The sequence below is a fragment of the Symphodus melops genome, assembly GCF_947650265.1.
Source record: "Symphodus melops genome assembly, chromosome: 16".
NCBI lineage: Eukaryota > Metazoa > Chordata > Actinopteri > Labriformes > Labridae > Symphodus > Symphodus melops.
In genome coordinates this window covers 14,319,675-14,336,328 of record NC_136706.1, presented here as the reverse complement: position 1 = coordinate 14,336,328, position 16,654 = coordinate 14,319,675, and the positions used below count along the sequence as shown (strand labels likewise).

Below are 16,654 nucleotides of genomic sequence, written 5' to 3'. Positions count from 1 at the left end.
AGGCAGACAGACAGCTTCCTCACATAACTACATCAGTGAGACAGGTTCTGTTGGAAGCCCCTCAATTTGAGTTTGACAGATGCTGTAGTGACATCTGACAGGCAGACAAACATCGAGGAATATCCAGGGAACCCTGGCACCGAAAACAAAGTATTGTCATGGGGAATCCAGCTCTTCTTAAGACACACTTAGAAGGCACTCATTAAAAAAAGGTATGTGAAAACAATTCCTCCTGTTAGCAGGACACAAACAACCTGATTAATTTATTTTAGTTGATGATGCAGTTCTGCTAATTTTCATTTGAATTCCTCAACTATCATCTTCTTCCTACTTATCTGCATACCCATCCCATTCCAACGAAAATGTCCATCTGTTACACCTGCCTAACATAAATCGCAGTTATCATTCCCAGGACCTATTCAGCATTTCACTTTACTCTATTTACTCTATTCAGCTCTAATACCATTCTTGCATGTATACTAAAGCACTTATTCCCTCTTTCAAACATTACATTTAGCCAATATTCCAATGAATTACAAAATGTAACTTTATTTATATCTAATCATTACATCATGAAAGCAAACCATCCACAATCAACCCTAGATATAACATATCAACTCTATATTTAACTCTAAAATTCCATCATTCAATCATTTTTTGTCTTCTTAGATTATTTATATTGATTTTATTAAAAGGTGAAAAGCAGTTGAAAAGATAAATTATGCTATGGATATGACATTTTCAGATAATATTTATTATAAAAAAGTTGATGAAAAATGAAAATGTGTTGTGTTGATGATCTGATGGATGCACCAAATCCAGCAGACAGTTTAATACTGTCCGGGTAGTCAGACTACACAGTACCTTCCTTTACTGCTCAGTAAAGAAAGCAAAGATACTTGAGCTACACCTCTCCCACTATCTTTTTTGAAAGGTTATGGCTTGAATGATCTAGTAAGTTTTAGTGAGTGTCATTGATCTGTTTAACTGCCATGAATCCACATTCAATAAATTTTTTATTCTGAAATTGAATTTTGCAATAAATATTTTTTCTCACAGTCTTTTCAGTCATCATTCAACCCAAGTCCTTTTTTGAGGCCAAACTCAATCTATAACTCCCCACATCTGATCTTTCTCTTCATCCATCTGCCTACTTCCATCCTCAGTTATCCTTCATCTGTCACTATCACCACTGAAACAACAGCCATCCATCTCTCTGTCTCTCTGACCTCACACCCTGTGGTGAGGAATCCTCTAATTTATTTTTGTCCCCTTGATTTGCCACCATGTCTCACTGTTATCCCCCTCATCCGTCCATCCATCTATCTACCCAGTGGTTTACTCCACATCCTCGCCTATTCTGTCTTGCTGAGGTGACAGTGCTGCAGGCTTCAACCAGTTATCCTCGCCAACGAACATTCTAGATCTATACACCTTACACAACAACATACAATTTCGGTACAATAGATGTTATCTGATACACCCTCTGGTAGTATAGCACTTCCAACAATTTACCCTGTGGACAAAGATGTTTTTGAGAAGTTATCGTGTGTGAACAGAATTATTTTTTTTAAAACGGAGGAGGAAAACCTCCGTTTTAAAAAATACACAACGTGTGGACGGGGCTATAAAGTTTTATATTGACATGTTTTCCAAATTTTTATAGCACAAATGTATATTTATATATTAACACAGATAAAGAGAATTTTGGAATTGTGAAGACCAAGTGAAACTGAAAGAGGAATGGATGGGAAAGGAGTAATTCATGCACAGTAAAGGCAAGAAAAAGTGATAAAAACAGAGAGAGAGAGAGGACAAGGGGAAACACAAGGAATCTGAGGAAAAGACTAAATGAGAAAGATTATCAAGAAAAAGGAAAGACAAGAACAAAGAGGTGGAGCTAGAGCTGTCCATAACGAGTTCTGTCCTACATTCTCAAAGGCTGTGTTAAATCATGCTCTACTAGGCAGCACTACAGACAGGAACCAACACACATATTAAACCATTTCTCTGTCACACACACATACCTGCAACCCACTTATAGGAACAGTAGGATGCTTAATAACCAAATTTCATTTCAGCCTTTTCAGTTAGTGCATTGAGAACGCTGTTTGCCTTTGTTTCCCCAAGCTCGACAATTGTTGGCACACTGTTATTCACTGAGTGGGCAAAATAGACACAAAGAGATGAAATTAAATAACTACACAAAGTGCAGATTTTCATAACACCAAGGTGTTCAGAAATCCATATCAATAAATGCTACCACAAACCATCCCCCCAAAAAAGAAAAGGGACTGAATACATAACTGCTCAGACTACAGAGTCAAGGCTCTAAGGATTTAATACTTCTCAGATATGAGCGACGGAAATGCACATGAAAAGGAGTTTTCTGAAGCAGCTAAAACATATGATTTCCTGAGCTGAAAGAGAGGACACCCTGCAATGTTTTCCTCTGTAGACTATTTCAAAAGGCTCTTTTTAATCTCATAGTCATTGAAGGTAAAACTGATTTACTTTCTTAGTTTCATCTCATTGCTCGGTGTTGTGTTTACTCTGACAACTTCAGTTGTTTTTTTTTGTCACTTCATTTGGCTGTATATACTTATGGACTATGATTAAAAAAAATATTTTCCCATGAGCGCTGATTATTTTTTTGATTCTACAACATTTAACCAATGACAAACATTTGCATATCAAACAAACACAGAAACTCATTAAAATGAAAATCTGTTCAACCTTCCTTAACCTTAAAACATTAAGGAAAAGGACACAAAAAACTTGCCTAAAGGCTTACTGTCAGCATCATCCAAGGCATGGAGGCTGGGAAAGATTTTTATCAGTATTCTTTAAATCATACCCTTTTTTTAAATAAAGAATGAAAGGGTTTTGCCTTGACAAAAGTTTTGTGCTTTCATTCATGTCTCATCCACCATGATGCAGGCATGCTAGAAACATGATAAATTAAAACTGCAGCCAACAATAATTTGTATTAGTAAATACTTAAACAATAGCTTGATACCAGCTTAGAAACAATTAAAACTAAGAAGGATCTAAATGTTAACGCATGAAGATCTCCACCCAGGAAACCAGTAAAAATACAGTATGTTTCCTTACTGAAAACATGAATAAATGGCTCTTAAAGTCATGACATTACTTTTTACAAAATCCTCACAGCATCACAGCAACACAATGCAATTTGTACTTTATAAAATGTTATATGCAGGATAACCTGTTGTTACACAGCACACGTGTAGAGTTAACACACAGGGCTATAAAATCCTTCTAGCAGTAATAACATCCTGTACTATCAGCAACAGATCAAACACAGTGTGACTCTACAGTCTGTGGCAGTGCGACTCCAGGCAGGCCAGTGGCATACTAGCTGCTACTTCTTAATGATCTCCCCACAGAGACTCAAATCCTGACATGGTTAACCTTAAGAAACACATGCACAGTCTGTTACAAAGATTATACGTTTAACAATTTCAGTAAAAAGAAACGACAACATCTTGTTTCTTTAATAGGGATGTAAGGATTCACTCAACTCACGATAAGATATGATTCACGATACTGGATTCATGATACAATTCTCTCACGATTTATTTTGTGTTAATCAGGAGGTGAATGGAGCTTCTCAATGTTTTGTCGATTAAATGCTGCATCATGTTGGTTGTACTATTTGTGTTGTTCCATGTCTTCCTGTGATATAAGCACAAAGTCTTTGTTCATCTGTTATCTTCTCACCTCTTTCATTTTCTGTCTTGGGAAGCAAAAATGATTCCACTGCCATGATAACGCCTGCTCACCACAACCAACCGCCTCTGCTCTACAGCTGCTGATGCTCACCATATTACTTAAATAGACATGTCATGAGCAACCCCAAACTGTTGCTCACCTCCTCTTCCACTCACACAAAGTGTTCAATGATAGCGCTAGAGATTTTGAAAGGTTGTTGTGTTTGCATAAAAGATTGAAAAGAACTAAACCAAATGTTTTTGCTAAAGCTGAAACTGCACAAGGAAGGAGTATTTCATGCTATTCGTAGAGTTAACTTAAAGGTCCCATATTATGCCGTTTTTGGGGTTCATGTATCTAATTTATGTGTCTGCTAAAGTGCTTTCACAATTGCTAATGTTCGAAAAAAAAAAAAAAAAAGGATCTGTTTTCATGTACTGCCACTCCATCCAGGCTCTCTCATCTGCCTGTATTTCTATCACTGAGACTCCCCCACAAAGATATGAAGAAGGTTCCCCATGTGTGCCAAGTCTGATCTGATTGGTCAGCAATGAACAAATTATAAAAAAAGACATCAATACATTTACCAATTAATGCAACAATAAGTAACTTTTCCAAATTAATACAATAGTTTCAAAGGTGGATTTACTAGCACAATAACTTTTAACTGGGAGGATCTCCCATGTACAGCATCCTGAATGCCTGTTTACTGCAGTATAGGTAACTTTGGCAGCGGGCCGAGGTCACCTTGCTAGATGTGCTAATGACTTTAAAACACTAGTTGACACAGATGCCTCCAGTAATAAAATTAAGTCAGTTAAGCTGCCTCTCAAACAATTTGATACAATGACTGAAGCTCAGAGGAAGAGGATGTGACAGATGAAGTCAAGAAGAGAAAAAGAGAGTGGTTTCAACACGTCAGGATGTATTGTTAATGCTGTCAACGTTCTCATATTAAGCAGCTTCCACTGAGTGCAGAAAAAAAAAAGATGCAGACCAATACAGAGCTGGCCAAACACTTAAGCTGACATGACAACCTGCTTGGGCATCGACTTTAGGGAGGAGGGGGTGGAGTCAGCTCTCTCCTATGTTTTGAGTTTGGACTGCTGTGCTAATTTTCTATGTGGCAGGTTTACTTTAATAACTCTACTGTAAACTATTTCTGAAATATTTCCATTCCATTCACAGTGGCTTTTGGGTGATACAGGTAGACTCCATAGTGCAATTTAAAAAGTCATTTAAGAACAGCACAGGGAAAGATTGGAGAAGATTGTAGAAGAACAAAAATAGGCAGCTGCGAGCCCTCTGAACCTGGAAACTCGGGCCAAGCTCTTTACCAGAAAGGGCCAGCGTATGCACTGTGTGCCTGTAGAAAAGGCAGTTAAGGTCAGCAATGGGAATGTTTGGGCTTGAGTCAGAGAAGAGCAGAGTCTGTTGAGCAGCAAAGTGCTGCAGGGCTCGGGGGAATACCCTCCACTAAGGAAGGGAGAAACACACAAACAGTCAAAAAACACTAAAAGACTAAACACACCCAAGCGCACACACAAGCACACAATACTAAAAACAAACACAGGCATGGATATAAAAATACACAAATAGGGTGAAGATGGCAAAAGACAGGAAACCCAAGCACAAACCAAGAAATGTGAACAGTGATGATTTAGGATGAAGGAATTCTCACATGAATGTAGTGATCAATGGATCAATCATTGATTAAGTGTTATTCCATTTACCTACTTTCTCCTCTTACCTTGACATGATCCATTAATTTCCTCAAATCCTGGCTGGCACACACACTTCCCGATAGGTACCAGCCATTCTCCCTCAGTGCTGCAATGCATCCTGGGAGGCTCATACAAAGGCAGGGAGTTGTTGACACAGTGTCCCACCACTTCCACCAGCTGTGAGGCCTCTGAACCTGGGATGGTGCCTGGAAACTCAGCCAAGCTCTTTACCAGAAACGGGCAGCGTTTGTAGAAAACACGTACTGACACTAAAGCAATGCAGGCCCCCAAATCCTGAAACGCCAGGTAGAAACCTTTCCGTGTCAAAGGACCTAAATCCCGTACTTCAGTGTTGAGCTTCATCACACGATCCCCCAGGTCCAGCTCAGTAAAGCTCTCATCGGCTGCTATTGTGTCAATTTTAATGTATCTACTCTCCTTCATTGCCCGGTCCTCCTCTTCTGTCATCCCTGTTCCATCTCTCATTTCTCCATACTCCATTTCATCCTCATCCCCGTCTGTTTCGTAGTAATACATATTGAACGTCTCTTTGCAGGTCCCCACGCCCCCAGGAAGGCTGTTGCAGTCTCGTAGAGTGAACTTAAGCTCAATGAAGACCCTCTGAGCTCCCTCAGTTAGAATCCAGTTGGTATGGAGCCAGTTATTCTGGTTCTGCTCCATGACTCGGCACACTTGGTAGGTGTGGATCGGCGCATAGTCCTCATCTACTTCCCCAATCTCCTCCCACTAAGACAAGAAAAGATAAAATTTGGTTATTAAGTAAAGAGAAAAAAAAAAAGAAAAACTGGTGACCTTTGATAACAGAAAAATAGAGCTGGATTGGACAGTGACGGATTAAAAATCATGCAGTTCCATTACTTTTGTCAACGTCTTTAGCATTTATGTCAGTAAGCATGAAATCATTCTTTTTAAAAAAGCATGTTTTCATAGCTGTTATTGTAAAAAATAAAATAAAATAAAAGTTGTTCCTCGATCATCTTCTTGGACAGATTACGTGTGACATTGGATTAAAAGCATTGATATTCCAGCATCTTTTGACTGTTACACAGAACTATTAAGATGGTGGTTCCCATCCTCGAGGTAATAAGAGAACTGAGTGATCAAAAAACTATTAAAGAGCCATCAAAACAAACAAAGTTCAGATACACAATGGGTAAAGACAGAACTGCTAACATCATGTTACAACTGCTTGTGTCATTATGTGACGTTAAATTACCATGTAAAAAAGTAAAAAGTTAGACAGACATGGTAGTACAATAGTACAAAGTTCAATATTTGCCCAATATTCCTATATATTACTATAATAAGAGGTTAAATAAGTCCAGAGATGCCAGATGCTAAACTCAGGTGTCCAGAACATATGTACATGCATGACAGAGAGGAGTTGTTTTCTAGCTCCACGATCTGCTCTTTGTGGCTCAGTCTAAAAAGAAAGCATTAACATGCAGTGTTTCACATCAGTCAAGACAGTAAAATAACTTGTTAGGAGTGTGAACAAAACTGTAGACAATCAGGATGAGCACACGGTGAAACTGCATTACTGCAACCACTGGACTAGAGTGTGGGACAATCTAGCTGTTTGGGGTATTGCGTCGACTCAAATTATTCATGTCAACAAATTTTTTTAAAAAAACAACAAAAAAACAAAATTACAATTGGGTTAAATTATGTATTATAAAAAACAATTAATTTATGAAAATCTCAAAAATGTTTTCAAAATGTCCCCCTTCTTCCTAAAACTTCTCAGATGAAACCTGCTGTTGGGCTGGTTTTGGCGCGTGAGCCTTAAGTTTGACACCCCCAGCTTACTGGATGAGTATGGTGTCAAACTGCGGGTGCGTGTATAATCCCCATCCCTTCCACCTCATTGTCTCCTTTAGCAACAGACAGAGAGACGAGATAGTTTTAGAGGGTACATATGCCTTTACTGGGCAGGGGTTCTTGTCAGCAGATGAAGAAATTAACATGCACTTTAAGGTGGCCTCTTGTACGAAGGACTACTGTAGTGAGTGTGTGTGTATCCAATCCTGCCTACATCTGTGTGTGTATATGTAAATTATTCTGTCAGTGTTAAGGCGTGTCTTTATATGCATGCTTGTGTGTTAGTATCTGCATCCATGCCTATTTGAGTGTCAGACAGCAGCATTAATTTCCTCTGCAGGTCTCTAGGGATGTGACTATTATCTGCATCACTAGCACTCTCCCGTGGCTAATACAGGCGCTTCATCATGTCACCATAATATGGCCAGAGGGACTAGACTATGATCTGGTGTTATAGCTTAATAGTATTAGTCAATGCTTTCTGTAGCAGTTGTGAACAACCTTCTGTCTTTTTCTTTTTTTCTCTGTCTTTTTTCAAATAGTGTTTTTTCTCTGCCTTTTCACATTTTCGTTATCATTATCCAGTTCAGAATTGTAAATGCATACAGACATTTTAAAAAGGTTTATTAGCATTATGCGTTATATTGTAAAAAAAAATAAGTTCTTTGTCCTATGGCTTCTATAATTGTGTTTATTTGTGCACCTGACTTTCACAGGACAGACTGAAGTTTGAAAACAAAAAAGGGATTTTTTAGAGCTGACAGTTTAAGAACAAAAGTAACTGCTAATAAAAGGTTCTCATATTTGATCTTTGTATGCTTGTTTGAGCCGAGTCTCTCTCTTCCCAGACTTCAGTCAGTCCCAGTGCAGACATTAAGCCTCTTAATGGTTAGATCACACAGATCCACCAGCCTGTTCTGAGATTTAAACAGCTTAACACAAACACTATCACACAAATATACATACATGTATGCACACACCCGTGTATTTACAGACATGCATGCAAACAGATACAAAACCAAACCATAATTGCGAGCACAACAAGGAGTTCAATAGACAATCCTCTCTAGTACTCCTTCTTGGAACCAGATGGGTTCAGTATTTGTTTTAAAATGTCGTTTCTAACTGAATTTCCTCCAACTCTGCAGCTCTAACAGGGTTTGATTATCAATGTTGTGTAATACATCTTGATGATCAATTAAAATGTAAATACCCCATGATATGAACAATAAAAGAAACGCTTCCAAAAATGCAATGCTAATCTTTGCTTTGTATGTTCCATTAAATAAAATTACTCATCATTAAATTTTTCAGTGGAAATAATTTATGTTTAAAATAAGATTATGTAGCAGGATTAATTCTTAAGTGAAGGAAACGTATTCAAGAAGATGAGACAGATTCTGTCGAAAGGCACAGTTCTCTTAGAAGGAGCTGCTCTTAGAGAAGTTCAAGTGCCTGTCTGAAAGAGTTCTTAAAGGCTACTGTACATGGTGTTAGGCATTAGGCCCCATTAGGTTAAATGTTAAGCTTTAAGCTACATACTAACACTACAGGGTCAAGACCACCCAAATTACAGCGAGTGGGCAAAATGGTGACTTTGGAATAGTAATATCTTGACTGCATCTACCTTCTTTAATGCAGTTCAAACAACCTATTTTTCTCTCAAATTTGAAAGACACAGTTAGAACTTGTTAGAACCAGTTAGACCTTCACAGAAGAGACATTAAAAGACGAACAACCAGCTACAGCAAATCGAGCCAACCAAATGTGTGCTTGCTACAATGAGCCAATGGGCTGGGATCAGTGACATCATGGGTTTGTGAAGTCACAAACCCATTTTCAATGGGAGGCTAGGGACCAAGTGTCACATGCAGCTACTGTTACTGCCAACAGGAGGAGGTAGGAAAAGCTGCATTTCCATGGAATTTGAATTTTTGCACATACACAAGACACCTGGAAAACACAACAAAGAGTATATAAAACCAGAAAAAGCAAATATGGGACACTTAAAACGGCAACCTTCTAAGTCATTTCCCCACCTTTTCTACCTCCATCTCAATCTCTAACATCCCCCTTCTTGTGCCTTGTGTTACTGCCGAATCTATTATAAATTTCCAGTTATGTATGTCCTCTATTCTTTCTTTAGTTATCCAATTTTAAGTCTAACCCAGAAACACTGTTCAACCACATCCCCCCTACTTAATGTTACCTCTTCACTCAAAGCTTGACTTACTGTCATCCTCTTGTCCCCAATATCTGCTTCCCTCCCCTATTTTTCCTATTCTTGCACCTTTCTTATTTTTACCATGATCTTTTCTTCTCTTCTCTGTCAATTTAATCACCTAAATTGTACAGTTCTGTTGTATGGAAAATGTGTATCTGCTGATGAGCTGTAAACATCAAAGTATGAAGTGTTTTTATTATAAATTTTCATTGTTCACATATATTTTACTTTCACTTATCTTTTCCTTACCTCATGTTTCTGAATTGCCTATGTTGTATTCTAAAGTTCAAATTCTTATTTTGAGTGTTTCCTGTTTTTAAGTAGTTCTTGTGTTTCTTTATTCTTTAATTTAGTTGTACTGCTCTTGAGTGTTTCTAATGTTATTCTCTGCCATATTATAGATCTTTGTAAAACAATAACTACTGTTGCAGGTATTTAAACATGTGCAACAGTGTTACCACCAATAGTTCAATCTATCAGCCTTGGTAGATAAACAACCACTTTAAAAGTTTCAATAAAGTGTCTTAAATTTTTGAATGCTATATATATATATATATATATATATATATATAGTTTCAAGTATATCTGAATTCAGTTTCAAAGTGTTATATTCAATTTCAAATTATGCTGTTTTACAATCAGATTAGTTCAAATTATGTGATTTGAATTTTGAAGTTTAATTAAATTATTTAAGTTGAGCAATTAAAGATATAGAAATACACTAATTTCTCCCCATAGTTTTCCCTCCACTTTGACTGCCCATTGTTTACCTGTGTTTTTGAACATTCCCTCTGGTGGCATTTTGTTGTCAATCTTTCTTGTGTTAATGTATGCCTATATATTGTCCTCGTGGCTCCTTTTATTTTGCCCTCGTATGGTGGATTTTCAGTTGGGCTTTTCGTTGAGTGTTTGATACTATCTTTTTAAGCCATTTTCAAATTTGTACTCCTGAAAATATCTACAAAATTTCAGGAGGGACGGTTGGAGCACAAAATGTAACAACTACCCAAAATGCAATAACTGGACGATAATGTAAAAAATGCTGAGCCCAAAATGATGTAACTTTTAGCACAAAATGTAACAAGTTGATACAATGTTAGGAGAAAAATATATTGCCTGCCCCATAATGTAATAACCGCAAAAAGTTTTTACATTTTCGACCAGTTATTACATTTCGGGCTCTAACAAGGACTGCTCAAGATATTCTCCTGACCTGGCTGTTCACATATGTACCTCACTGCGCAAGATGACAAGGAGAAAATAAGAGGACAAGGAGAGGGAGAGTTCAGTAGATGCCGAGTAAAGAAATAACACTGATTAGAACTGAGTCAGAAAAAAAAGCAGATGGAGAGGGGACATAGTGAAGGGAATGAAGGTGGGCGGAGGAGGGGTACGAGGGATGAAACAAACCACCTGGAACATAAAAAAAATAAACTCTAGTGTTGCCTAAACATCTTACTTAGCCAACAAATACTGATGTTACTAAGTGTGTGTGGAAAATATGCAAGCATACCCTTTCAGGCCCTCTATACAGGCTCTGTCATATAGAGAGGAATTAAAATAGCCATCAACAAAAACGCCTGTGGTTTAAAATGCCAAACATGGAGACCATTGTTTGTTGAAACAGGTTTGAAATTTCACCAGGCAATTAGTTCATTAAGGGGAAAAAAGGAACATTTAATCACATAATCCCGTGCTTTAAAAAAAAAACATAGCCGTTAATAAGAAAGGGTGTCAAGGGTGTATGAGATCCTTACATATTCTTATCACATCTTTTGTTTTTTTCTCCCAGCTTCTACCACAAGTTACTTAGTTATTTATGCAGTTGCATTGTATAAACCACACACAATAATCACGTCTTCATTAATAGGATTGTGCATACAGCGGCTTTTGTCAGCACTATCTTACCCATCTTCATATAGCCACGGAATGTGTCGTGATTTGAATACCCAGCGCCGAGAAATACTTTATGGTCAGCACTATTTAGTCCGTTGTGTAAAGCAGCATATTTGCCAACAGGAGTGATAATGATAGAAGAGATTTTACATGTGGATCAAATAGATACACAAATGAATTCATTTTTAATCAAACTACAGCACTATCAATCCCCTGGAGGATGGGGATTTATTTGTATACCCTATGAAAGATTCAGCTTCAGACTTAGTGTAATGTTTGTTTGTATTAATTCCTTTTATTCATTACAATATACTGTTTAACCCTACTGAAAAGTATTTTTCAATTCCAGGAAATCTTCTAACTCGTTTCTCCCCCTGGGAATGCTTGGTAGTGGAAACTCGATTTGCTGGCTTGAGAATAATATTCCATGGTGGCTTTCAATGTCTTATTCATGAATTTAATTTATCCTAATAATGAACTGAGAATTCCTGGAAATAAAATGACCTTCATTCTGGGTTAAAACAGTCTCGAGTGCAAAAATCATTAAGTTATTGGTGTTCTTATACAGAAGTGACCACCTCAACTCCTTCAATGTGCTATTAAGGTCATTTTTAGATGGACACCCATTTTTATTTAGTTTTTTTAGATGTATTTCATTGTGTTTTTTAATACACTTAGTTTACCACAAGCTTAATTATTCCATCACATGCATTAACAAAAACTAAATACACATATTATATAGCCTACCCGAACTATATGTGTCCAAGACGACAACTAATCAATAAACAAAGTCACTTTCATCATTGACAATTTAAAGATTAAGCTATCTTCCAACCCAACATTTAAGGATTGATCATAACTCACCCCATTCTTAGGATAGGCCACCCATCCCAGGTCTCCCATCACAGAGCGAGAATCCAGCAGGTTCACTGTTAAGGAATGAAAACAGGGGAAGTCCTTAGCATAGACAAACAACCAATCAAGGCTCTGAAACAAAACAGTACAGCACTGATTTTTGCTCATTCTGTTTTCCTTCTTCGAATACTTTTGTAATGTGCAATAATGATTCATTTGAAGCCATAGTCAAGTAGATGAAGGTGAATCCCAAAAAGGGGGGTTGCTATGAAGACACAAATGTGAGTTTTTGAAATGTGCAAAATCGTGTCTCCCATTCTACAGAAAAAATTTATTAATACATTGATTGCTTTTATTACTAAATCTAAGACAGTTTTTTTTTTTTTTTTTGGCAGTGACAGTGTACTCCTTATTGGCTGAAAAATAATAAAAAGTTCTATACGTTTTATATATCAATGGTTTAAAAAGATGTTTCAATTTGAAAGGTGTATTTTTGTGCATATTCATTTTAAAGTTTAAAAATGACTTAATGCACAGGAGTTGATATAAATGCGGACGCTGCCTGAATGTTGGGTATAGAATGGTGGCTATTATCTTTTCAACCTCTTTAGTATAATTGCGCATTTGTGTGTCTTGTTGACCAAAAACTGTAGTTTTTATTTGTTCGCCAACACTCCTCTCAGCTCATAAAATTCAATAAAATTTTCCTTTCTAGACTCTGAGATGAAAGCTGTCGAGTGCAATTACCTGACCATTGCACGTCTCAAAGCATGTTTTCGTCTTTTCATGTACAACTCTCATGAGAGTCTCTTGATTCCTAAATACTTGAACTAAGTCAAACAGATTTGTCTCAAAAGTGCATCGAAGAGTGAAGCTTTTTGATTTATCTGGAGGGAATTTCAAAGCAGCAAACTTGCTTAGTCACAAATGCATTATCAACACATAATTCTGTTGAACTCTGTTCAACTTGAAGTCCGTTTACAATAGTGATTACTGTAATCAAACTACAATTGTAGTTGTAAATTACTTTCAGTTTACTTCTACACCAACATTGTGTGAACAATCCTCAACAGCACTTCTACAGGCTTGAGCATATCACATCAATGAGCATACGGTTTCTGTTATTGCATGCCATCTTCTGAAAGCTTACAAAATCTATTGAGTTTGGCCAGACATAACACACACTTCATAAAAACAGTTAAATTTTTCGTAAGCCATAGTTCAAATGTCTTTATCTTATCATTAATAACATGTGGCTTGTTATGTGTCCTATAGAAAAAGTATACTCCCCCCTACTTAAAGGGATAAAGAAGGAAGAATAATGAATGACACCTTCAAGGTTTATGACCTTAGCAAATGGGAGCTGGTTGTCATCAGTGAGTAAATGTCACATATTGTTAAGTTTAGTAGTATCAGTTACATGTTTTAAAATCTCTATACAATTCTCTTCTGTGTGCTTCACCACCCAGACTCATGAGATGTCCGTGTTTTAATGTTTCATTCACCTCAAGTAGCATGCTTCATATCTCAACATAATCTCAATGTGAATGTTACAAGGAGGACAGTATATTGCTGCTACAAAACCAATTGAAACAACTTAAATACACACATCAAGTGCTGGGAAATATGGCTTCCTAAGATAATACCGTTATCATGATGATTGTTTTTCTATATTCTGTATTGACTCATCAATACCAACATTATTGACCTTTGAACCCACTGTAAATGGGAGCTTTTCTGACTCTTATCACTTATCTGTTTATGAACATTTTAAGCCACAGTCTAAAAATAATATTGATAGGAAGGGTTCATCTATTCTTTTCACTAATATAAGGACAGACAACTTTAACATATCATACCACAACTTGGTACACTCAACTGACAAATATTGGGATGAAACTGTAAGAAGACTTACAAGATAAACAACTAAAACTTCTCCCGTAAGTGTGATAGTTATTTTCTCATCAAATCTTTATTCAAATATACATGCCAATTCCTAGAAGGCCTATTGTCTTGTTGGGCATAAATAATGCCTGGCTGAGCCCACTGGTCTTGATTTGACTCTATTAACTGGAAATAATGTTCAGGATTTAGTATGTTTGTTCTTTCCACACAGGGACTGTGTAAAAGACTAATGTGGAGGAGTATAAACTGGGTTTAGAAAATGTTGAACACTTTCTCCTTATCTCTAGTAAAGCATCCAGGATCATCAAGCTTTATTCTGTATTTTACCTAACCCATTTTCAGTAAGCTGTCTGGGTGCTGACATTATAAAATTACACCTTTTTGCCAATGTTTAATGCATTAGCAACAAACGATGTTTCCTCAAACACATTTTCTAAAATCTTAAGACATAACGTGCAAACTCAATTGCGAGATTCAATCAATCATTGACAAGTTTTATGTCCTATCCCTGTCCTTAAGCCAGCTGTTCACTGCAATAATTCCAAACACATCCAGTCCTATGCATTACCAAACAGCCGTTCCTCTTATCAAGCCTGCCCAAATGTCAACAAAAGAACTGACAATAACAGTAAAAAGATGGAGTTAGCAAAACAATTGAGGTGAGTTCAGTCACAGAGACACACTTACTCTGCAATTCTCCTCACTATACACACATGTGCACACATGCACACACACAATGAGTCTTAACCTCTCGGCTGCTCTGCAGAGAATAATAAAAGATGTCCTTAGGAGGCGATTAGACAACTAATTAGGCCATAAAGAAGAGAAAAATGATGCTGAATTAGATGGTAAAGGGTATGTTACCTCTTTCTCCCTCTCTCTCTCACTCACTCACGCTCTCTAAGGATAAAAACGCAGAACAAGTAAGCACTCAGCAGTCACAATGATCAGAATGTATTTTTTAAGTGATCACCAGAGAATGAACAAGGTGATTTCAAGTCTTGCGTTGACAATGATACTCAGAGTTTTTAAAGTATGTTGAAGAGTAGGTGTAAATGATGATTATTAGCGCTGACAGCCTGATGATCCCCTGATCCCTTTATGAAATCATGCCTTTTATCTCAATTCTAAAACAAAAGATTTGAATGTAAAACTTGTAATTTCGTTAACACATTTGCCTCTGAAGCTGAACTTAAATGTGTCTGCCACATTTACTGTTGCATTTACATGTTAGTTTGGGTAGCTCAGGACTCAGTGGCCTGCAAGACATACAGGTAGCCATCATTTCTTCTGAGCCATTTGCCATAATTAACTCATTTGTTTTACAAACAAAAAGCAAAGTCTAAAATGTGGACTCCTACTATCTAGATACTTTTTTTAACCAGACGTGTTCAATCAAACACCATAATAATGTCTTAAACAGACAAATCTGTTTCACAAACTAATGACGCAGACGTCTATTGAGGTATAATTCTTGAAGCCTTTACTTTGTTTTTAACAAGATACAATATATATGTATAACATTTATTTTTTTCAATTGATCAAACTGAATCCGAGACTGTCAAATACTTTGTGGCAATGTTTCACTTTTCTGCTGACCTTGTTTTTGCAGAATAAGTTGTACTTTATTCCATTTTATACAATATAAATGCCCAAACTCTTAGTTTTCATGTTTTTTTTAATTAATTATGGGGGGGGGGTATAAAAAGTATCTTGGCTGAGCTTGACTGAACACACAATACAAACCACTCAAGACCCCTAAATGTCCCGTGGTCACACTTTTAGAACCACTGTTGTGACTCTTGACTTTGAACGAATAAATCTGTCATGTGAAGAATAAGCATGTTGATGAATGCGCTGCCTCCCTTGGATAATGCTTTCTAATAGCCTCAAACAATGGCATTCATCCCCTGCTATTAAAATGTTGCGGACAATACCGTGGGAACAATAATTGCACCAGTTTAGTTGAGACAAAAAAAAGATTAGTTAACGATGTGCAACCCCATGGATTTACCAAATAAAACGGTTAATGGTCCAAGTTACATTACTGCAAGCTACTATATAGCCTAACGCATTGTTTAAAGGCACTTTAACAGGCTTCACCGGTTAACGTTAAAATGAGTTCTTAGAGACATAGTCAGGCTAGACCACATCTGTAATCCCATTAATGAGGAATGAAGAGAAACACCAAAGCAACGTTTCCATCATATACATATGTGAAGGTATGTGGAACAATGCAGGGACGTCAACATCTCAGTGGCTTGCTTTTATCCCTATATTTTAAAAATCCATTAAATGCTTTGAAGTGAATGTCAACTCAATAGTCTGCATGAGCCCTCACACGCTGCAAGGAAAACGTAACCTACAGTGTTTTCAGAAGCGAGCCGTGCGTCTGTCGGCGCATAAGTCCTCAAAGGACTAGATATCTTGAGATACTCGTGTTCCATCCAAATGTCCTTTTTTGAGTTATGCT

At 37.1% G+C, this 16,654-nt stretch overlaps 1 protein-coding gene across 2 annotated transcripts in view; it reads right to left on the bottom strand.

Moving 5' to 3' along the window:
* The window catches only part of epha5 (EPH receptor A5), a 53,348-nt gene that overhangs the window by 36,088 nt on the left and 606 nt on the right, over nucleotides 1-16,654 (bottom strand). For both annotated transcript variants that reach the window (XM_079364005.1, XM_079364006.1), the window contains exons 2-3: nucleotides 12,286-12,350; nucleotides 5,486-6,206 (exon numbers count right to left, since the gene is read on the bottom strand). In XM_079364005.1, coding sequence (XP_079220131.1) covers nucleotides 5,486-6,206; nucleotides 12,286-12,350 — 786 coding nt within the window. The remainder of the gene's footprint in view (nucleotides 1-5,485; nucleotides 6,207-12,285; nucleotides 12,351-16,654) is intronic.